The sequence below is a fragment of the Polypterus senegalus genome, chromosome 5, assembly GCF_016835505.1.
Source record: "Polypterus senegalus isolate Bchr_013 chromosome 5, ASM1683550v1, whole genome shotgun sequence".
Lineage (NCBI taxonomy): Eukaryota > Metazoa > Chordata > Cladistia > Polypteriformes > Polypteridae > Polypterus > Polypterus senegalus.
In genome coordinates, this window is record NC_053158.1 from 48,525,744 (window position 1) to 48,551,194 (window position 25,451).

General features: G+C 37.1%; 1 protein-coding gene across 1 annotated transcript in view; it reads left to right on the forward strand.

Annotated features, from left to right (window-relative positions):
* Positions 1 to 53: 53 nt before the first annotated feature.
* The window catches only part of mtfr1 (mitochondrial fission regulator 1), a 28,663-nt gene continuing 3,265 nt past the window's right edge, over positions 54 to 25,451 (forward strand). The window contains exons 1-6 of the mRNA XM_039754580.1: positions 54 to 223; positions 3,347 to 3,514; positions 6,546 to 6,644; positions 14,339 to 14,463; positions 20,071 to 20,303; positions 21,607 to 21,862. Of these exons, the coding sequence (XP_039610514.1) occupies positions 3,449 to 3,514; positions 6,546 to 6,644; positions 14,339 to 14,463; positions 20,071 to 20,303; positions 21,607 to 21,862 (779 nt within the window). The 5' untranslated portion in view covers positions 54 to 223; positions 3,347 to 3,448. The remainder of the gene's footprint in view (positions 224 to 3,346; positions 3,515 to 6,545; positions 6,645 to 14,338; positions 14,464 to 20,070; positions 20,304 to 21,606; positions 21,863 to 25,451) is intronic.

A 25,451-nucleotide genomic window follows, 5' to 3' on the forward strand; every position in this document is an offset into this window, starting at 1 on the left:
AAGCCACTGGCAACAATTTCAGGTAGAACGCGCTCATTTGTTGGCTTTACTGCCAGTCTTCTGCCTTTTTGTCCCAGGATTGGCTGCTTAACTTATTCACCGACTTGTGCGCCATTGGTCTGTTTATTTTTCATTCTGGTAAGTTGACAGAAACGACCGTCGGCGATAAAAAAGAAAGAAGAAAGAAAGGCATGCGAATGAAAGACGAGAAGGGGTTTGAAAGGTGAGTACAACAGGTGTAGGAATTCTTTAGCAGAATAAACTATGCCAATAAAGTACATCCTACACACTTTTAGGTAGACTATTTGTTAAGCGCTATTCATTTTTCGTTTGAGAAAATCCTCAAGTCGTGCCATTTTTTTCTGGGAATTTATATTTGCAGAGACGAAAAAGTTAATTTGCACGTAACTTGCATACATACATACATACACACACACATATATATATATATATATATATATATATATATATATATATATATATATATATATATATATATATATATATATATATAAGAGGGAGAGATACAGAGGTGGAAGGTTATTTAGCAAATCTAGTAGGGATTTCTTTTTTTCGTATTCTCGTAAAGGTCGTTTAACTTGAGTTTAGTAGGCTGACTGTAGCCGGGCCGTAGAATGCCGCTTACTCACAATTGAAACTGAATTTTTAAGTCGTTCTTTTTCCACACCTTAGAGAATTTCTTTCTTTCTGTCTTGGTCTTTCTTTTTTTTCTGACTTTCTTTCTTTCTGGTTTTCTTTGTAGTCCGTTTCCGATTGAAACTTCTCTTAAACTTCTATTGAACCTGGAGCTGTATATAGCATGGCCACCCTGCACCTATTTTACTGGACAGGGTACTTTTTTCGTCATGCTTAAAACAAATTGTATTCATCTGTTGAATGGCTGCTACATGTTCCTCCTAGATCCCAAAAAAATTACTGGGGGTGTCGATTGAGGGGACAGACTTTTGATGTTTCCTGCCTACTGCATCCCGCGTTCGTTTTGAATTGTCTTCCATATCTGCGAGCAGTGCTTGTAGTGGGCCGGTGTTCTGACGATTTGTCCTACTTTGTCGAAGTATCCTACCGTAGTTTATTTAAATGGAAGATACGGTATATACTCCGTATATGTTACACCCATTCGTTTATTGTAAGTCGTAACATTAAACTTATAATGTTATACCATGTCATCATTTAACATGTATTTAGAAGTCGTCTATCAAATTTATGGAAATGTTAACATTTCTCAATTTATTTTATATGCATCATGTAATAAATGCAATGTAGTAAGGCTAAGAAAAGCATACATAATACTGAAATACAGTAACACAAACTTCAACACTAGGTAGGACGAACGATCGACGAACAGTTGGTAAACTTCGAGAAAAGTTGCGTAATTTTGATCTGCGCATGCATAGTATCAGTGAGTAGATCATTTCGATGGGTAGGATGTTTCGTTAGAACACCTGCACTTACAAAGTTTTAGCTGGTGCATACCAACACTGTTTTCAAGCGTACCGGATCGCATCACACTTATCGCCGCGCTGGAAATGTTTTAGGAACGAGTGTTGCAGGATAAAGTTGTGGCAGTTGATCGTCACAAGTGAAGAGCGGGACAAATACGCGTGCAAGCTTAGTTACAATTCTTAGATTACAAAAACTAACGGCTAATGTAATTTAGACAGGAATTCGTCAAGGAAGGGAGTCTTCAAATGCTTCTTAATCATATTGAGGCAGTCAAAATTTCGAATGGAAATGGGTAGTACATTCCTCCAGCTAGAAGCCACATACAAATTAAATAGTCTGGATTGAGATTTGATGCCACATAGATGTGGTATCACAAGACGCTATTCATCAGCATTCCAATATGGTCAAGAAGGAACATAGGACCTTAGACATGTCACCATATGTATAGTTTCTGAAGCAGTGACTAGGCAAGCATCAAGTATTTGAACTTAGTAGGTGCTGCTATAGGAATCCAACTTATTGATCTGAAAAGAGGAGTGAAAATAAGCAGACATATTTTAATTTCTTCATTTGTAACCTAATTGAGGGCATTGTTTGGTATGGGTTTCATGGTGTTTGTTGCCTGACAATTTTATTACAGTGTTTACTAAATATTTCACTTTTAAATATTTTTCTCTTGGCTTTGAGATTGATCTCTTTCCAGTATTGACAGCTGATTTCTTACTATTTTAGTTGATGGTTTTAATTATTGAAATCCATTAAATCTAGTATTACATTTTATTTGGGTCAGATACCTCCCCTCTCTAACCCATCAAAACTGAATGTTTAAAACTGAATTGCAACTGTCATAACATCACCTGTATTTGACTGTGGACACCACTATGCCATTTAACATGAATGAATTTAAAACACTTGCTGCAAGAGTTTTTTTTTTTTTCCCCCATGTATGTATGTATGTGTGTGTGTGTGTGTGGGGAGGGGGGGTGATGGTGGAACAGCATTTTCCTTATGAAATGCAGACTTCAGTCTTTCACTTTGGTTACACATTGTCAATCAGTAGAGCTAGTCAGCAGGTTGGTTTCTAATTCTGAACATTTTTCCTCATTGGAGAATGATACCTGCACAGGTGTGTTTCAGATGCTTTTTATGTGTATAAACTGATGCAGTTCAAGGGAAAATAGAAAAGACTACAGTTTGTTCCATGGCACCTAGCCAAGGTCAAGTTGGTCACATCCACAGTACAATGAGATTCTTTTTTATGTGTGTCTCTAAGCCTAGTGGCAGTAGCAGTATGCAAACAGACAATGAATACAAATATATTGGGCAAATATACAGCAGGTAAGAAAGCAGCTTCATGTAGACTCTTGCAGTAGTCCGTGCCTGTTGTGATATAATAATACAAGTACCCCTGGGAACAGGGACAGTTTAATACTCATGCTAACTGTTATATACCCATTTCCAGAATGGAGGGTTGAGAGAGAAAAAATTAGTAGATGACTGGTGTCTTCAAAATATTTGTTTTTCTAAGGCTTCAATATTCTGAACTAAATTCACCAGTCTTTGTGGTTGTCACTTTTGATAATTATGATAACCTGTTTTTGTAGTTGCAGCAGTGCATCTCAAGGTTCTCTGTAAATTGGGAGCACTGAGAGTCATCATGTGTTTTATTAATGTGCTCAGTTTTATAATGTTTCAAACAAGACACTACAATACGCTTTTCGTAAAATTCCATTAAAATCTAGAATGTACAGTAATAGATCTTACAATGATACTTGTTTGTCTTGAATAGATAGAACAAGAATAAAAGTGCTTGCTTTAATTTTTTTTTTATAAACGGAACAAAAGTATATTTGATCATGTTACCATGAATCCTTTCTTACAGGAGACATTAACTATGGAGCTGAATACACAGAAGCTCGTCTTCAGGTGGAGATCGGATGTTGCTTCCTTGTGGAAAATATTGGTCAATTCAGTTAGTCTCTAAATGAGAGATTTTGTAATTCATATTATTAGGATGATCCTGGAATGTACTGGGTTTGAAATGGATACTGTAAGTATTTCCTCTTACTACCTACTTTAATTTTTGGGAACGCAGCTTCTGTCAAGATGAACATTCTGTGTTCAGAATGGCTGCAACTCCATAAATAAGTATTATCAAGGCAGTTTTTTTAGCATAACAGCTATAAACTGAGAGTTCAAGCTGTGTGTTTCTTTTATTGAGAAGTCCATTTAAGGAATTTGCATAATATATAATACATGGAAACAAAGTATGGTTTATTCAGTCAAATGCTCCCTACTGTTTTGTTCAGTTGGTTACACAGGCATGAAAAAGTTTATACAAATTAATGACTAATTTCTAGATGATGAAACATTTTAAGAAGGAAAACCATCAAGAATGATTAAGGTAACACTTGCTTGTATTTTTTTATTTTTATTTTTTATTTTTTTTAAGTCTTAAAGTAAATACTCAAATGCAATAGTGTTAAGCTGCTATTACACACAATTTTCAATCAGATTAGCTAGTTAGCTAGAATGTTTTCATTCCTGACATTAGCAGTTTGTCTAGTATGTTAAATAAGTATCTACACTGCATTTAAAGTTTGGGATTGAAAGTAGTGGTTAATAATTCATCATTGTAGAAAAAGAAAGTGAACTCTGTTCTAAAGTCATCAGAACATTACTGTCGTAGTGGCATTCATAAACTGCACTGTCTGCCTGAAACCATAAATAAGACAGTCTAATAGAGATTACAAGATTTTTGTTTTTAGTTTTTCTTATGTAGCTACAGGGCTTGAATTCCTATGTGCGGATCATGGCTATTTAAAATATTTCATGTTTTAAAGTAATCAAGCAAAAAAATTACTTTTATTATTGCCACTATTATCCTGTTAAAGAATTAGTTCAAAAATCAAAACCTATGCATGCTTTGAGATTGTGATCATGTGTCCAATCCCCTTTAATTTTATAGTTGTTTAAATGGTAGTATTATGCATGTGAACGGGGTGGAGGGGGGTTGTGAGGTTGAAATGGTATGTAGGTTAATGACTTGTGTATTACTGATAAATGTATAGAGGTTTCACATTCCTCATCTAATGTAATCGACATGGTTACAGTTGTCCATCCAACCATCTATCCATTTTAACTGGCTTACCCAGTGTGTTGGGTGTGCGGTGGGAGCTTACCTTGCATGGAGTGACACACACTCTCATATCTACATCCACTTTGGAATGCGAGATAAAAACTGGTGGAAACACCCCACAGGCATTGCCAGCTACAGTTATGATGGGTAAAAATCTATAGAAGTTACAAAATATGTGGCTTTGTTTATATTTGTAAATAACCAGCAATGGTGATGAAATGGGATGATCCATGTTAGATAAACTTTATTAATCCCATGTGGAAACTCCAAATGTGTTAATTCTAAAATAATATTTAGAATTTCTAGAACTTCCACATCAGCCAGACATTCATAAAGCTCAGCTCAGTTCATTATGTTCTGAAACACAATTGACAATTCCAATGACCTGACATATAATACATTATTGGAATCGGATAATCACATTTATCAGGACTGCTAAAACATTGGTGAAAACAAATTTAGTAAAAACTATACAGTAATCCCTCACTATATCGCACTTTGACTTTCACGGCTTCACTCTATCGCGGATTTTATATGTAAGCATATCCAAATATATAACGCGGATTTTTCGCTGCTTCGCGGGTTTCTGCGGACAATGGGTCTTTTTAAGTTAACTTTCGCGCTGTTTTGTGTTTATCTTTGTGCGTAGTCATGGCTCCAAAACGATCTGCTACTGCTCAGGGGCCGTGCCCAAGCGCCAACGGAAGATGCTAACGATTGCCGAAAAGGTAAAAGTTTTGGATATGTTGAAGGAAGGGAAAAGCTACACTGCTATAGGACACCATTATGGCATCAATGAGTCCACAATTCTTTTTATTTAAAAAGGAGGAAAAGAATATAAGATCTACGGCTGCTGTGTCCTTTTAACCAGGGCGCAAAACGAGTTGTGAGTGGACGTAATAAGGCGGTAGTCCGGATGGAATCTGCTTTAGGGAGTTGAATTGAAGACTGCTGGAAGAACGGCGGTGCTATACAATTGCCTGAAGAGGCTCCTTTAGAAGAGCTGTAACGCTCTCCTTTGTTGTGCAGTAAAATTAAACTCATCATTATCGGACAAGTCGTTGTGTCATTGTTGGTGAGTAACCATAATTTATGTACAGTACTTAGTACATGTATGTACGTTTAGTGTCACTGTACACACATTTTACTGTATACAATTTTTCTTGCATTGTACGTTATTGCTGGTGCCCTGTCTATTGTAATGGCTATAACATATGTGATATCGGAGACACTCGATATCTTTAAAATAATATTTAGGTTTTACTGTATAAGGGCTGTATGTATTTAAGGGCTTAAAATATATACAAATAACCATATAAACATATGGTTTCTACTTTGCGGATTTTCTCCTATCGCGGGGGGTTCTGGAATGCAACTCCCACGATCGAGGAGGGATTACTGTATTCACTTTTTATGAGGTTTTTGAATCCAGTGTTCATTAGTATAACAACTACAATGTGATCAATTTAGTTGAAGAAAATACAAAACATATTTGAATGGTGTGGATGCAAACTGAATGCAGTTTCCAGTTGTGACTAATTACAACAATTGTAGTCTGGCCAGTTCAGTGGCTATCTCTGGAATAGTATACGGTTGGTGGCATAACAAAAGCATAAGGTATCAAATGTGCACAGGCTAGTAACAACCCTTTTTTACTAGAATTTTCTTATCAAACAATATGAAGGATATTTATATATAACATAATGAAACATGCAATGTGTGGGTGAAATACAACACTCCTAGCATAAATGACAAGAGACCACAATTCCATGTAAATGAAATCCTGCACAACAAGTTAAAAGGTGCTTCTGTCTGTATGTTGGTATTAACTACAGCAATGCGAAGATTAGGCTGGACATCATGATTTGGACAGTTTAGAATTTTCCATGTGTTAAAATGTTGTGTAACAGTTTCATGTTCACTCCCCTTATTTTTTTCATAGGTCTTTTGCATGGATAAACCTTATGGATCAACTCGCAGCATTGTGAGGAAAATAGCTGCAAATTTGCCGTTGAAACCATGCCCCAGGGTCCAGTTTCAGGTAGGGAAGAAAACCAATTACTTAATATACTCGAGTGTGAAAAGTATTGCATTGCATTATGTTACTGAAGTAAGAGTCCCCACTTTCTAAAATGAGTAGCCTCAATTATATTTAGCTGTGAAAGTATTACCTGTTTGATACCAAATTATAAAAATAGAAATAGCCACCTTTTCTGCTTCTGACTTTCAACAGATTTAATTATCTATAGTACCGTTTCAAACTTGGTTCACTTTAAATCTCAAACTATAAATGTAAATGTGTTTTTCTTTATTCAATGATAAAATATTATCAACAATAGAAATTCTGAACTTCAGTTTTTTAGTTCCCATTAGTTTTGAATAAGGTCAAACTGTTATAAAGACAAGTTAAACTATTTATAGTTTTCAGCACTTAGAACATTATAAATATAAAATTATATACACAGGTTGGGCCATAAGTTTCCATAAATAGGAAAAATAAACATTTTTTTTTTATGAAAAACCATTTTTATTTATATAATATGCTCTACATGACTGCCATTGTTTTGAAAACACATTTCAATACGTGTCCGCCTCTGCTGATGAATACGAATTAACACAGCTGGAGTTCTGCTTGTAATGGCATTGGTGATACGTTCCCCAAGATTATTTATGTTTCGTGTGTGATGCTCGTTCCATGTTTTCTGTTAAATTCAATTGCAACCATGCGACTGCTTTCTGACCTGGCCATCAGTATGATTTCAATTCGTTGCTCGTTATTCAAACACATTTTTTAGGGTATATAAAATATAAAAAAAATGTTAAAAACCATATGTATGGAAACTTATGGCCCACCTTGTAGTACTAATTATGAATCTTTGTTGCCTTGTAGTATAGACCTATAATATAAAATAAGGGTGGATGGAATAAACGGTTATATACAGGGTGGGCCATTTATATGGATACACCTTTAATAAAATGGGAATGGTTGGTGAATTTTGGATCCAACTTTTGTTTTTTCAATAGGAAGAGGGTCATGTGACACATCAAACCTAATGGGAATTTCGCAAGAAAAACAATGGTGTGCTTGGTTTTAACGTAACTTTATTCTTTCATGAGTTATTTACAAGTTTCTCTTTGTTTACAACCTTTGACATGTCGCAGAGGTTAACGCATGAGGAGTGGATAGAAATTGTGTTGATGTCTGGTGAACGCAGTAACCGGGTCATTGCAGCAGATTTCAATGCAAGACACCCTACGAGACTACCCATCTCCCATGCTACAGTTAGCAAACTGCTTGCTAAGTTTCGTGAAACTGGTTCAGTGTTGGATTTGCCAAAATGTGGACGCATGAAAACTGTCACTAATGAAGAAACATCAGTGGCTGTCCTAGCTTCATTCAGCAAGAGCCCACAGCGTAGCACTCGCCACATGTCACTGGAGAGTGGCATTAGTCGAACATCCCTTCGGCGGATATTAGCTACTCACAAATGGCACCCTTACAAACTCCAGTTACTGCAGCATCTCAACGAGGATGACCCAGATTGGCGCACTGAATTTGCAGAATGGGCAAAACAAAAATTGGAACAGGACCCTCAGTTTACGCAGAAGATTTTGTTCAGTGATGAGGCAAACTTTTATGTGAATGGTGAAGTTAACAAACAAAACCACCGCTATTGGTCTGACACTAACCCACATTGGATAGATCCCTCCAAGACTGTTGGAACAAAAAAAATGATGGTATGGTGTGGTATGTGGGGTACAAAGATAGTGGGGCCATTCTTCATCAATGGAAACCTCAAGGCCACTGGATATGCGAAATTGCTACATGATGATGTGTTTCCCTCTTTATGCACTGAAGCTGGCACATTCCCTGAGTTTTTCCAGCAAGATGGTGCACCACCACATTATGGGTGTCAGGTCCGAGCATTCCTAGATGAACAGTTTCCTGGAAAGTGGATTGGTCATCGTGGGCCAGTTGAATGGCCCCCAAGGTCTCCCGATCTGACCCCTTAGACTTTTATCTTTGGGGTCATCTGAAGGCAATTGTCTATGCTGTGAAGATACGAGATGTGCAGCACCTGAAACTACGGATACTGGAAGCCTGTGCTAGCATTTCTCCTGCGGTGTTGCTATCAGTGTGTGAAGAGTGGGAGAAGAGGGTTGCATTGACAATCCAACACAATGGGCAGCACATTGAACACACTTTATAAGTGGTCAGAAACTTGTAAATAACTCATGAAAGAATAAAGTTACGTTAAAACCAAGCACACCATTGTTTTTCTTGTGAAATTCCCAGTAAGTTTGATGTGTCACATGATCTTCTTCCTATTGAAAAAAACAAAAGTTAGATCCAAAATGGCCGACTTCCAAATGGCCACCATGGTCACCACCCATCTTGAAAAGTTTCCCCCCTCACATATACTAATGTGCCACAAACAGGAAGTTAATATCACCAACCATTCCCATTTTATTAAGGTGTATCCATATAAATGGCCCACCCTGTACTATATTTATAAATTGTTGGACAATAATGGTGTAAATCATACTGTAAACCTCAAATTTTACGTGTCTCAAATGAAGTCCTTCTAACTTAATACCAAAACTATTACTAGAGTCTTTTTTCTTTTTTTTTTTTTAAACATGAGAAAACAGTAGGTTTATAGATATATACTTTATTAATCCCAAGGGGAAAATTCACATACTCCAGCAGCAGCATATTGATATAAAAACAATATTAAATTAAAGAGTGATAAAAATGCAGGTATAACAGACAATAACTTTGTATAATGTTAACGTTTAACCCCCCCCAAAGGGTGGAATTAAAGAGTCACATAGTGTGGGGGAGGAATGATCTCCTCAGTCTGTCGGTCTGTCACTGAAGCTGCTCCTCTGCTTGGAGATGATCCTGTTCAGTGGATGCAGTGGATTCTCCATGATTTGACATGAGCCTGCTCAGTGGCCGCCGCTCTGCTACGGATGTCAAACTGTCCAGCTCTGTGCCTACAGTAGAGCCTGCCTTCCTCACCAAGTTTGTCCAGGCATGGGGCATCCCTCTTCTTTATGCTGCCTCCCCAGCACACCACTGTGTAGAAGAGGGCACTCGCCACAACCGTCTGATAGAACATCTGCAGTATCTTATTGCAGATGTTGAAAGACGCCAGCCTTCTAAGTAAGTATAGTCGGCTCTGTCCTTTCTTACACAGAGCATTAGTATTGGCAGTCCAGTCCAATTTATCATCCAGCTGCACTCCCAGGTATTTATGGGTCTGCACCCTCTGCACACAGTCACTTCTGATCACACGGGGTCCATGAGGGGCCTGGGCCTCCTAAAATCCACCACCAGCTCCTTGGTTTTGATGGTGTTCAGTTGTAGGTGATTTGAGTCGCACCATTTAACAATGTCCTTGATTAGGTTCCTATACTCCTCCTCCTGATGCAGCCCACGATAGCAGTGTCATCAGCGAACTTTTGCATGTGGCAGGACTCCGAGTTGCATTGGAAGTCCGATGTGTATATAGGCTGAACAGGACCAGAGAGAGTACGGTCCCCTGTGGCGCTCCTGTGTTGCTGACCACAATGTCAAACCTGCAGTTCCTGAGACACACATACTGAGGTCTGTCTGTAAGATAGTCCATGATCCATACCACCAGGTATGAATCTACTCCCATCTCTGTTAGCTTGTCCTTAAGGAGCCGAGGTTGTGGCCTCAGGTAGTGAAGCAGCAGCCGCACCTTGGCCTTCATCACATATGACGTCAGAGTGACAGGCCGGAAGTCATTCAACTCACTAGGACGTGATACCTTTGGGACTGGGGTGATGTAAGATGTTTTCCAAAGCCTCGAGACTGTCCCCTGTTTCAGGCTCAGGTTGAAGATGCGCTGTAGAGGACTCCCCAGCTCCAACGTACAGGCCTTCAGCAGTCGTGGCGATAATCCATCTGGACCCACTGCTTTGCTGGCATGAAGTCTCCTCGGCTCTCTGCTTACCTGGGCTGCTGTAATTATGGGTGGGGGGGGAACTCTCGCCTGTGCTGGTGTCAGCAGAAGGATGGGTGGAGGGTGCAGTACTCCAAGGTGAGAGTGGGTTAGGGTGGTCAAACCTGTTAAAGAAGTTGTTCATCTGGTTTGCTCTCTCCACGTCTCTCTCGATGGTGGCACCCGACTTCAAGCTGCAGCCAGTGATGAACTTCATCTCATCCCACACTTCCTTCATACTGTTATTCTGCACCTTCTGCTCCAGCTTTCTCCTGTACTGTTCCTTTGCCGCCCTGAGCTGGACTCGGAGTTCCTTCTGCACTTGCTTGAGCTCATGCTGATCACTGCTTTTAAAAGCCTGGTTCAAAAGGCCCTTGATTTTACTAGTAATCCATGGCTTGTTGTTGTTAGCATAGCAACATACTGTTTTTACTGGAACTATAATGTCGATACAGAAGTTGATGTAGTCAGTAGTGCAGTCAACAGCCTTCTCAATGTTCTCACTATAAGATCCCTGTAGGATATGCTAGTCCATAGTTCAAAAGCAGTCTCTCAGAGCCTGCTCTGCCGCAGGGGACCACTTCCTGAATGAGCTTGTGGTTCTAGGTAGTTCTCTCACTCTTGGTTTGTAGTGTGGCTGAAGCAGAACCAGGTTATGATCCATTTTCCCAAGCGCAGGCAGCAGGGTGGCGCTGTATGTGTCTAACGTTTGCATACGGTAGGTCAATAGTCCTATTTCCCCGGGTGTTACCATCCACATACTGGGAGAAGGCAGGTAATGTTTTGTGTAGCGTTACATGGTTAAAGTCTCCAGCGATTAGCACAAGCACCTCGGGGTTCTGCATTTGTAGTTTAGCAACAGCGGAATGGATCATGTCACCCGCTATCTCCATTTCCGCCCGAGGAGGGATGTAAACAATAACAATGATGTGTCTAAACTCTCTGGGCAAGTAGTAGGGACGCAAACTTAAAGGCCAACAGTTCATTGTCCCTGCTGCAAGTGGAGATTTTGACATTTACATGTCCAGGGTTGCACCATCTTGTGTTCACATAAGGTAGGTTCACGCAGGTATTTGCGTCTCTGTCTGCTCTAACTGTGCTAAACCCGGGTAGCTCCAAGTTAGCATCTGGAATGTTAGTTGTTAGCCACATTTCACAAAAACACAAACTGCATTCTCTGTATGTCCTGACATTTTTCACCAGCACAGCCAGTTCGTCTATCTTATTTGGCAGTGAGTTCACATTTCCCAGGATCACAGAAGGCACCGAAGGCTTGTATTGCCACTTTCTCGCTTGGGTTTTAGCTTAGCACCGGCTCTGCTGCCACGATACAACCTTCTTACCTCGTCGGGTAAATAGGAAACCATACCAGCACGGGCCTTTGTTCTCGGTGCTTGAAGTTGACTACCTGAATAGACGAGTCTCTGTGTGTAAAAATCCATGTCCAAGTAGTAAAGTGTCCAGGGAACGAGTTCACATGGAAGAAAGTGGTAGGATTGATCAGTGTAATGGAGAAAAAGGTAGAGAGAGAAAGTCGTATACAGAGCTGCTGGAAAGGCTGCCACTTGCGGCATAGCCCGAGTCAATATTATTTTTATTTTAACAATTATGTAAACTGCAATTAAATCGGCGAACAAATTTAACAAATAGGTTTCATTCTAAAGCAGTATCTGTCTTTCAGCAGTGCAAACATCTCTGAAATAAAAACCTCCAAAATGTGCCAACTTGCATGTATTGTTTTCATAGAACTTGGAATACAAAGTATGCAGAATTGTACTATGCTAGCATCAGCATGTGCCAAGTATATGAGAGCAACAAAGCTATTGGTATATGAAGTGCACTGCCACCAACAGTTTGATGCAGAGAAAGGATAACATAGGGTGGTATACTGTGGAAAGAACAAACTAAGTGTAAAGAGCACAGTACATGTCAAGTTGATGCTGGATGTGTGCTTTGTATTTCAAGAAGTGTGAAAACCTTCCACTTCGCCAACAATGTATGTTAAAGCATAACAAACAGTCGGCTTTCGCTGTGTGTGTGCGCATCTGCCATAAAACCTTGTGTGTGAATCAATATGCAAGAGCATGTGTATGAGATTAAGTATGATCTCCAGCATTTCAATGTAGCAATACTTGAACCATATATTTTTTTTTTTTTTTCTAAAAGGAACCTCCTTTGTGGCCAGATATCATGTTCCATTAGTCCTTCCATGTTTGCAAAGAAAGCCCACAGTTGTATTGCCATTGTGTAAGGAGGTAACGGAACAGATACTCCACAACAGCTTTTTTTAAAAAAAAAAAAAAAACTGGAATTTTGTATGAGTTATTAAGGAAATTAATCAGGAGACCACAAGCAAAACTATAGTTGAGCCACTGATTTAATCACTTGATAGACTTTCATTTTAATTGACTGCATCCTTAGTTCTGTTCGATTAGCATTGGAGTGAAAGGTCAGCATAAAAATACATGCATATATATGAATGCAGATGTATTTCTGTTTAGTAAAATAAATAGTTATGAATTTGGACAGTCCTCAACACATCACTGTGTCAAAACATATTTGGAAAAGAATACTTGTCTTTTGATGAACACTTGTAATACTGCATTGTTAAATAAGTATTAATCACACTGGCTAAGCAGTAATTTTACAAAGAACGTAATATATAAAATGTGCACTTCACATATATGTAACTACCTTTTTAACTTCTTGCAATCGTGTAACCTATTTGCATAATTTTGCACTTTTTTTTTCTCATTTTTATTTGAGTAAAATTTTTTTTTTTTTTCTTTTTCTTTGGATGCAGAGCATGATGATTGACAGTTATTGTCAGTACTTGTATCTTTTATCACAGATAAAAGGTTATATTGCAGCATCATGAAATGGCCCATCTAAAGCATCTTTGTGAGATATTTGTACAACTTAACCTCACCAGCTTGTGACCAAATGGTCATCTCCTTCCTGTTTGTTTTTTCTCATCAACTAAATTGCAGTCAGATTTCTGAAATCGTTTACATATCTATAAGGTAAAAATGTATATATGTATGAGTTATGTATGCTTTTATGCTGATGTAGCCCCAAGTTGGCATTTACTTTTGTCCTCAGTTGGGGGTATTTAGCATGAATACTAGTCCCATGTTGCATGTAGTACAGAGTAGTAACATTGGCTGTTGGAAGAAAAACAATTTTCAACTTAGATAAGTACAGGCTATGTATATCGATTAGTCTTGGCTATTGAAAACTGGACAAAATACCTGACCAGTGTTCTATTAGAAGTAACTGTAAATCACCTTATGACTAATTACTCATTTTAAGAGAACATAACAATGTTTTAATGATCTGTGTACCTTTAATTCTAAACAATATTTTGTGTTTTAAATAGTTTTTGTCATGCCTGCAAGTTATTGGTGTTTTATATAAAAAAAATAAAAAAAAAAGAGAGAGGCGTTTACTTGGCTGTATGTGTGGAGTTTGCACATTCTCCTCTGTCTGCATGGAGTTTCCACCCTCATTCCAAAACCATGTATGTTAATTATACTGGTGATGCCTCCTAATATATACATATGTGTGACTGTGCCACGTGATAGACTAGTTCTGTGTTTAGTTTTTGCCTTACTCCTTAAGTCCCTAGGCTCAACACAACCCTGAACTAGAATAATTGTGTTAGGAGATGAGTGGGGCGATAGGTATTTACTATTTTTATCATTGGTCCAATAAGTGCAAATGTATTTGGAATCTTTACTTTGTTTTAATTTGTTCCTAGATTCTGCCATATACTCAGAACTCCAGTGTGACTGATACAATTCCAAGGGAAGATGGCAAAGTAACTTCCCTTGCCGATGTTTCCTGGATTATGGATGATGAAATGGAAGCTTGCACAAGACTAAGGTATTCATACTGATTACATGGGGTAAGGCAGGGGTTGTGTGTCCAAGTAATTAAGCAATGAGATTTAATAATTAAGAACAGACAGCCCTACCTTGTGGCAGATCAAAATGCACCTGTATTACTTGTTTAGTTTCCATTTAATAAAATATCAATACATCTTAAAAATATGAAAGGTATCGTAGAGAAGTCTGACATATAAATGTGCTGGGAACCTCATACTGTTCTTAACATACTGTATGTCAGGTAATGAATGTGAATTCAAGTATTCAGTTATGTACAGGTGCTGGTCATAAAATTAGAATATCATGACAAAGTTGATTTTATTTCAGTAATTCCATTCAAAAAGTGAAACTTGTATATTAGATTCATTCATTACACACAGACTGATGTATTTCAAATATTTATTTCTTTTAATTTTGATGATTATAACTGACAACTAATAAAGTCCCAAATTCAGTATCTTGGAAAATTTAGAATATTGTGAAAAGGTTCAATATTGAAGACACCTGGTGCCACACTCTAATCAGCTAATTAACTCAAAACACTTGCAAAAGCCTTTAAATGGTCTCTCAGTCTAGTTCTGTAGGCTACACAATCATGGGGAAGACTGCTGACTTGACAGTTGTCCAAAAGACGACCATTGACACCTTGCACAAGGAGGGCAAGACACAAAAGGTCATTGCTAAAGAGGCTGGCTGTTCACAGAGCTCTGTGTCCAAGCACATTAATAGAGAGGCGAAGGGAAGGACAAGATGTGGTAGAAAAAAAGTGTACAAGCAATAGGGATAACCGCACCCTGGAAAGGATTGTGAAACAAAACCCATTCAAAACTGTGGTGGAGATTCACAAAGAGTGGACTGCAGCTGGAGTCAGTGCTTCAAGAACCACCACGCACAGACGTATGCAAGACATGGGTTTCAGCTGTCGCATTCCTTCTGTTCAGCGACTCTTGAACAAGAGACCGCATCAGAAACGTCTCGCCTGGGCTAAAGACAAAAAGGACTGGACTGCTGCTGAGTTATTTTCTCTGATGAAAGTAAATTTTGCATTTCCTTTGGAAATCAAGGTCCCAGAGTCTGGAGGAAGAGAGGAGAGACACAGAATCCATGTTGCTTGAGGTCCAGTGTAAAGTGTCCACAGTCAGTGATGGTTTGGGATGCCATGTCATCTGCTGGTGTTGGTCCATTGTGTTTTCTGAGGTCCAAGGTCAACGCAGCCGTCTACCAGGAGGTTTTAGAGCACTTCATGCTTCCTGCTGCTGACTAACTTTATGCAGATTTCATTTTCCAACAGGACCTGCACACAGTGCCAAAACTACCAGTACCTGGTTTAAGGACCATGGTATCCCTGTTCTTGATTGGCCAGCAAACTCGCCTGACCTTAACCCCATAGAAAATCTATGGGGTATTGTGAAGAGGAAGATGCAATACGCCAGACCCAACAATTCGGAAGAGCTGAAGGCCACTATCAGAGCAACATGGGCTCTCATAACACCTGAGCAGTGACACCGACTGATTGACTCCATGCCACGCCTGGATTGTTGCAGTAATCCAGGCCAAAGAAGCCCCAACTAAATATTGAGTGCTGTACATGCTCAAACTTTTCATGTTCATACCTTTCAGCTGGCCAACATTTCTAAAAATCCTTTTTTGCATTGGTCTTAATTGATATTCTAATTTTCCGAGATACTGAATTTGGGATTTCATTAGTTGTCAGTTATAATCATCAAAATTAAAAGAAATAAACATTTGAAATACATCAGTCTGTGTGTAATGAATGAATCTAATACTGTATACAAGTTTCACTTTTTGAATGGAATTACTAAAGTAAATCAACTTTGTCATGATATTTTAATTTTATGACCAGCACCTGTAAATTCATCACTTGTTAAACTGCCTTTATTTTATTTAAGGCAAACCTAATTCTTTTTGAAAAGTGGCATTAACTTTTTTTTTTTTGTATATCTAAAATGTAAAGTACTCAAAAAAAAAAAAAAGTACAATCAAAAAATACAATTTAGCTACTTTAGGAAAAAAATTAACCGAAATGTCCTCAACTATACATACTGTGCTTTGGAAAGCATCAGCAGAATATACTTAGTGGTACAATAGACATATTAATGACATGCGTACAGAGACCACTAGAAACACTAATGTATATGGCATTTCAATTTCAGGCTGTAATTTTGTATACTCCTAGCACATGCATGGTAAGCTAGTAGAGTCATCCTTAAATATCAGTTAATGTAGTTGTCAATTAACTGTTTGAGACAGCAAAGTCTTCACTGAAGACAAGAAAATATTTGTTTTGCAAATGCAGTTTTGCAGCAGACGACACAAGAAATGCAAGTCTATATTTACACCCAAAAGCAAATGTTTATATTAGGCAAGTTGAATCAAAATTTAGTTTACTCAAGGACGGTAACATATACTGTATGTAAATTTTAATTCATTACTTTCCACCATTGGTAATTAATATCATGCAGAGACAAAATATACTGTATGAATTAGTTTAATGGTAAATTTTTTTTGTGACTTCCTAAAGAATAGACACAAACCTATAGCTACAAAATTGAGCTTTCCTCTAACTTTCTAAAGATACTAGGGTGCCTTTGTGGCATTAGACCTATGAATAATTATAAGAAAATGGTTGTGCTTGCTAAAGTTGGCCACCAACAATTGGAGCAATTTAATAGCACCATTGAATAAGCCCCTTATTCTGTAAAGTTTCATGAGTTATGATCACCAGATACTCAAACCAGCTTTTTGACTCCATATTCCGTGACACAGCTTGGCTTAGCGAGATCCTTTGAAAGTACTGCACCAAGAGCAGATGCCTCCTAAAGAAATATAAAGAAACCTGCCCTGGAGTATGCCACCGGTTTGGGCACTGCCCAAAATGCCCAGTCACTGGAGAACATGCTGGATGTCATAAAAGCAAGGATAAAGTTACAGTGAGACATTTAAGATTACAACATCTTTCTTCTAAGAGACTCTTGGCTAACTCCATCAGTAGTGAATCATGTGATTCAGCCTGCTGAATCTCAGTTTACCTAATGGAACTAAACAGAGGAGTCCTCTAAATCAAAAGGTGAGGAGTGTGGCTCATGGTGAATAAGAATTGGTGCAACAGTGGGAACATAATGGTCTCATCACACTGCTGCCAACCTCAATCTGGAGCTCCTAATGATTAACTTCAGACCGTTTTTTTATCTTTCCCGGGAGTTTACTTTTAGTCATTTCATAGATGTGTGTATTCCACCTGAAGTGGAGACGGACACTGCCCAGAGTGATCTGTATGAGATGCTCAGTTGCCACCAGTCCAATGATAACCTGGACGTTACCCTAATCGTGGCTGTCGATTTTTAACTAGGCTAGTGTTTTTTTAAAAAAGCAATGGCAAACTTCTCAGCACATTTCGTGTTGTACCAGAGGGGACAGAACACTGGATCATTGCTATACTCGGTTTGAAAGACTGCAATAAAGCATAGGTGCTGACTCCTTTGAGCAAGTCTGAGCATGCTACAATCGTTCTTATGCCCAGATATTTAAAAAAAAAAAAAAAAATGGATTGGACAGACCAGTCAGAGGTCATTCTCCAGAATGTTGCCAACTGGTATCGGTTCAAGCACAACTATGATGACAACATTAATGTGTCAATGGCAGCTGTGACTTCCTATGTTGGATTTCTTGCAAATGAAATAAAAAGTGTCGTCATCCTCATCAGGATTTATCGAAACCAGAAACCATGGGTGGATGAAACCATTTGATACATTAAGTACATGTACTGCTGCATGCAACTCTGTGCTTGTTTGGTAGTCTAGACAAATACAAACTCACATTGTACAATGAGGAGAGCCACAAAAGCTTGTAAGTGATGAAGTAGTGAAAAAAAGAAGAAATGACAATTTGAAGAAACTGGTCCTAGGCACATGTGGCACAGTCTGTAGACAATAACTGACCAGCTTAATTTCTACTCGCACTTTGATGTGAATGCTGCTGATGCCACACAGTGTTACAACCCACCTACGCTGGGATGACCACTTAGTGAGAAAGTGATGCTAACTTTGCCAGAACACAACGTACGGAGAGCTTTCAGAAATGTGAACACAAGAAAAGCAGCAGGTCCAGGTGGTAGTCCAAGATGCATTCTGTTTTTAAGGTCTAAGCTGATTAGTTTGCTCCAGTGTTCATGGTAATATTTGATCTCTTCTAAAACCTTGTATATTGTACCAACATTGTTCTTGTACCTAAGAAAGCCAGTGCAACCTGTCTGAATCTCTATCTCTATATATTCTATAGCAAAATTACTTTTTTTTTTTTTTTATGGCATAATTACAGGATTCATCACAGTATGCCTATTGTTCCAATAGATCCACATAGGATACCATGACCTTGATCCTATATACAGTGCTGGCCCACCTGAACGAGAGGGAAATGTTACACATAATACACATATACACATGCTATTTATAGTGTTGTGGTGTTTTGTTTTGTTTTTTTTTCCCCATGAAAACTAGCCTAATCACCATTACCCTATAAGTATCTTTGCTAGGACAAGGAGTTGGTCTGCTCTCTAAAAGCAGGTATAGAATAAACTGTTTTGTATTTTAAATCTGAGGCTCATCTGTCTAGTGGAGTCTCTTTCCAGTTTTCCTCTGTTCATCTAGTCAAGGTGACGACCTTGTTCAAAGTTTAAGTACACTGCACCTGCTTTGGACCTGCCTTGTGTAGAAACACACAAGTAGAGGGGCAGGACTATCCTTGATTGATTTGACTTTGATTCAAGACCCTGCTACACATAAGGGCGAATTTGACTGTATCTAGCCTTTTAAATTTGCATTCTGTGTCCCAAAACTCAGTCTGCATTGCCAAAATCTAGAATTTTCTAGATCATTTAACCCACCTGTTATCGCACTTTTTTTTATTTATTTATTTTTTTTTGAGTTAATGGCACCCACAGTTGGTTTTGAACCTGTCCAAACTATGTGAGAAATCTAGCCAACTTGCCAATTGGCACACCTGGTTGCAGGAATAGTTGCCAGTATTTTAAACTCTAAATACTTACAGCTGGTAGTCTGTTTTAATTAACATTGATTTATTTTTGAAAGTTTAAGAAATTTGTTTTGTTGTTTTTAAATTTATAGGTAGTAATATGCTGAAACTTTTGTAAAAAAAAAAAGGTAGTGGAAATGATTGACAGGGAAATGAAAATAGTCTGCTGTTGACTACATACTTGGACTGAGCATGAGAGGATGAGTTAGGTATATTTTTGTAACTGATTTATTGTAGGTCACTTTTGATTTTTTTTTTTTTGTGCACACATTCATGATGGCTAAAAATTCAAAATTAAACGGGTTGGCAGGACTGAACTGAACATATTTGCCAGTGGTCCTTTCTTTGCTGGTGGTGGCCATAAATTGGTGCATTTCAAAATGTATTAGGTTGAACTTTTTTGGCCTCTCTTGCTTGAGGCAGTTTGTGGGCCATTTGATGGTTGGTTTTGTGTGCAGTATATAATGCATATTCTGTTATTTTATTGAAATGTAATTACTTGTGGGTGTATTATTTATTCTTATTTATTTTTTATTCTGTTTTTTATGAACAGATCAGAGAACCGACCATTTTTCATCTCGGCAAGTCAACAGCCTTTGCTTGGAAAACCCCTCATCAGACAAGTGTCTTTACCAGTTATGTTTAAAGAAGGCCAGGAAGCTGTGTCTTCAGGATTTGCCAATAATGAGGCAATACAGAAAATAAGTGCACTTGAAAATGAGCTTGCCAGACTCCGGGAACAAATCGCCCAAATTGTTTTGGTTCAAGAGAAAAATTCTCTCTCTGGTATGTCGTTTTTCTTTTGACAAATGTAAAAATACTTTAATGAAACATCAATACACCCTAACTTTAACCAAGATGACTTTATCTTAATTTTTATAGTTTAATAAGATGATGAGATATAGCTGTCAAAAGAGTAACTCACAAGAATTTCTGAATATTTTATAAGTTGAATGTTGAGAGGCTCATTACAAGCCCCCCCACAACCTCCATTTTCAAATATGCAGACAATGTGTGGGGATTTTGAATTCCACACATTTTAATTTCATTTCAGTTTTCAAGTAAGCAAGTTTTTTGTTTTAGTTTAGCTTCGAGCTCTGTTTTTAATCTAGGGTTTGTTGTTTTTTTTGTTAACTTTTTGTTATGGTTTTCATTAATATGATATTGCTTCTAATGAAGTACTATTTAGTCAAACGGGTGTGTGTGTGTGTGTATGTGTATATATATATATATATATATATATATATATATATATATATATATATATATATATATATATATATATATATATATATATATATATATATATATATATATATATATATATATATATATATTTTCTTTTTATGGGGTGTTGTGTGTAGAATTCTGAGGGGGGAAAAAATGAATTTAATCCATTTTGGAATAAAGCTATAACATAAGAAATTTGTGGAAAAAGTGATGCGTTGTGAATACTTTCTGGATACGCTGTGTGTGTAATTTCTGTTTCCAAGAAGAAACATTTACAGACAATGTACAGATGTGTTGTGTGAGTTGTTTTTGTTTGTTTTTTTTTTGTTATTTTTTTTAAGAAAGGTGGTGTTCTCCTTAATTGGTTGTAACATAAGGTGCATATAGTGTGATACTGTATTTTGTCCAGGTTTAATGTTTCATTGTCTCTTTAACTCTGTTAATGAACATATGTTTAAATTGCATTGAAGAGATTAAATTATGGTATATACAATCTAAAATTTATTCATAATTAACTTTCACTGACTTAATAAAAAAAATTATATAAAATTTATCGAATATCAATAGCAGACAGAATTTTGCAGGTTTGTATCTTGTTGTGAAACACATTCATACAATTATTATAAACTAGTGTTGGAAAAAGTATTCCGTACAGAATCCTTTAAAATGAGTCCTAACATGATGGGGAAAATGTGGTGATAAAACAATAAAATATGCCACCGAGTTAGTGAAATATCATTATACATCATATAAATATTAGTGAAAGTAAATGTGTGAATGGTTTCATTTAAACCACATTTAATAATAACCTTAAACTTATTAATGGGATTACTTTATATTTTTTCCCCTCCTACAACAGCCACAGGTGAGATGGTGTCTCCTAGCCCATTGCCTGGGTCAGTATCCCCTGCTCTTACACCTCCACCACCACCTCCCCCTCCACCACCACCACCTTGTCTGCAACGCAGTGTTTCTGCTATCGATCTCATTAAGGAACGAAAAGGAAAAAAGATAGCGCAGACAACCTTGCATTCTGCTAGTAAACCTCCTGATGTACCAAATATGTTGGATGTTCTTAAAGACCTGAACAAAGTGAAGTTGCGTTCTGTTAAGAGGTTAGTATAAGTATAGTAACATAGTATGTAAAAATAAGTTTATGGCTGCTTCTTTAAAAATGTTTTTTCCCCCCTCTCTCCAGAGAAGTGTTTACCTCGGTTCATCTGTTATCCCCTTATTCAAATTTAGATCCATTAATTGCTAAATCGTGTGTCAAATACTTCTTGAGTTTACTGTACATTAATATTGTTACACTTGCTTCTTACGTACTTGTACAACAAAGTTTAACAGGTTGTATTTACATAGCCTACTTAATCTTGCATTTCTGTCTTTTAAGAGTTTTTTTTTTTTTTCCTGTGCTTTGGGGGTATTTTTATTTATTAATAATATATAATACAGCAAAATCCCAATTTAAAATTTCCATATTTTATACTTTTGAATTTTGAGTGGTGGTAATTCTGGTTTTTCAGAAGTAACATTTGGGGTTTTTGGTGGGGGTTATTGTGGTGTTCTTGCATTTTTATTTAACTTCACTATTGGTAATTTTACTGTATTGAACCATGATCAATTTTAATAAGGATCCTGTATCTTTAAAACAGTATTGCTTATTTATTGTTTACAATAATCCATCATTTTTAAGTGGTTCCTTACTCCTGAATGTTCTGAGGCTCTGTTTTAATAAACTGTTAAATGTATCTTTTGTCAGATATAATTTTGAATGTCATTCACATATGCACATATGTATCCAACCATGTGTGCACATTTTAATAACTGGGCTACAACTAGGAAAGTACAAAAATGCCAGACCAAAACAATTTTTTAAAGCAGTTATGTAATTAACCAGCCAGCAGATGGTGCTGAGAGTAGCTTTCCTAAGGGTGTGCTGTCCTCCGAAGCTATTGCAAAAACTCGCTTGAGCAGCAGCTTGACAAATTGGTTGGTGCAGTTAATGCATAATTTGTTTAGAGTTAAATTGTGCAATTAACAAGGTGATTTCCTCTCATTTGTTAATTTGAACTGTTTGCATGGTATGTGCTTTTTATTGCTAATTATTTAATGATCTATAGCTGTACTCTTTATGCAAACTTGGTTGATAGCCACACTGTAATAGAGATGTGGATGGTTGCTAATCAAGAAAATATCATTTGACTTACTGACTGGGTGAGAATGTGGTTTTATTTTTTTTTGCATATGTGCCGTTTTTAATATTGCCTGCTTAAGCATAAAAAATATTGCTTGATAATTAAAATGAGTGTTTTCTGGAATTTCTTTCCAGAATTGTTACAGATTGACTAGGTAGCATGTAGATTATTAAAATTGTCTACAGTTTTATAAACAAAAACATTACATTTTCAGAAATGCGTTATCCTACTGAAGTGTTTTATTTTCTTACTTTTTGCAGTGACTTGCAAACCTAAATAGTTCAACAATAAAGTAACTGTTTAGATTGTATTAACCTTCACCCCCCACCCCCACCCCACACACACCACTTTGATAAAATCTTGTTTAGTGCTGTGAATAACCCAGAATAGGCCATTAGTTTATTGTAGAACACACTAAACCTATTTTGGAGATGCTACTTAGACTTGCAGTATGTCTGTCTTTCTTTTTTGTTTAAAAAAAAATATATATATATTTTCGTGATTCTAAAAAGAAATATGACCACACTGCCAGAGAATATTAAAAACTGAATGCAGAGAGCAAATTGGTTGTAAATTTAACCAGGGTAATGGATGTAAGTGCAGAGTGAACATAACCCAATCAGAGCACTGTACAACATATAATGTAAATGTATACACGAGTTATTAGTGTTTTAGATTTGTGCCATTATTATGCAAGAATTGCTCACCTGCTTCCATTGCCCTGTGTCACTTTTGTATATCCACTCGGTTTGAGTGGATCAGACATTGACTGAGCACCATCCTCCTTAAGGTGAAACTGAATGTTTTCACTGATTGACTGTGGCACACTTACTCTAACCCTCCTTCATTTACTAGCTTGAACTAGGAAAAGCAGGCATGATCTGTAGAGGGTTAACCTACAACCTCACTTCCCCATAATAAAGCTAAATCGAGGTGTTCATAGCTGAAATGCTTACTGGCTGCCCAAACAGGCAACACATCACCACTTTTCAGCACCTTGCTACAGAATTTCATAAAATATGTAATGTCTATCTATATATTTAAAAAAAAAAACAAAAAAAAAAACACCCAATTCAGTTAATATTTAGGATGTAGTATTGATTGTCTTTGTATCTTTTTTTTATTTATATATGTATAGGGGATGCACAAACCAGTGTGTTTGTTTGTGCCGGTCCCAAGCCCTGTTAAATGGGGAGGGTTACGTCAGGAAGGGAATCTGGTGTAAAATTTTACCAAATCAATATGCAAAAGATGATCTGCTGTGACGACCCCTAATGGGAGCAGCCAAAAGGAGATGGATATAGATATATAATTAGTGTGTAGTTACGAACGTATACTTGCATCAACTTTTATTGAAAGAATATGGCAAATTGCATTGCTTGATAGATGAGTGATTAATTGCATTGCTCTATATTTTAACGCATAAGGATGGCTGCCTAATGAACAATGAAGGCACTTTGCCAACATTACTGGAGAAGTGTGGAGAAGTAAGTTCTCTGGCAGTCTAGCAACATTTTTATCAACTAGCTCTTTGTACACACAGCTCAGTAATTACAAGGCTTTTTTGGCAAGAATTCATTCATAGATCTTTAAACAAAACACACTGAACCTGTGTGAAGAACTGCTCTAGATGGGGCTCCCTTGGCATACAGAGATGGGTGAGGGTTGACAGCTGAATTTTAAGGATAGTTCTTAATTTTTAAATTGGATAGCATTTTGTTATTGCGTCTTTTAAATAAAAAACATATAAGTAATGTTGTAAGAGGCTTATAAGGTGTTTATTTGCAGCAAGTGTGGGTGTCAATTAGTGCGAGTGTGGCCTTTTTTTTTTTTTCCTCCAACTTTTCTGTAGAAGAAAACCTTTAATATTTTACTTTGATAATTCTAGCTTTTTCGGGCAACTCTCTTCAAAATTCATTAGTTATGGGAGAAAGTAGGGTGAAATGACACCTTTTATGGGAACAGGGACAAATATAGTAAAGTTCTTGTTTCTGATATAATTTAAGACTCTGTACAAACCCAAAATAAAGTACTATGTAACTACAATTTAAATATAAATGCTGCTAGTGTAATTTTGTTTCCTATTTTGTTTGGAAGCTGATTGGCTACTCCAAAGATGCTATGAAGTAAAATGCTTGGTGGTGTATCATTTGTGACACATTATCAGTGCATTTATAGTAACAAAATTTAACCACCAAGCGTTTAGTGCTGCCTTTGTGTGCTTGGAAGCCATTAACTTATTAAATACAGAAAATTGTAGAAAATTTGTCATGCACAGTGTGGTGACATATTGTGAAAGTGCCCTGTTCTGATCTATTTACATTATGTTTCCAAAGCAATTTATTAATATTGCCTTTTCAAAGTATATGATGTTCTAAAACAGGCTTCAGTTTATTTGCTGTTCTACACTAAAACCAGTGATTTTTGTGTTTGATGTATTGTTTAAGATATCAGGTTTTCTTAAAGGAGCTGAAACAAATATTGCAAAACTGCACAAAAACAAGTA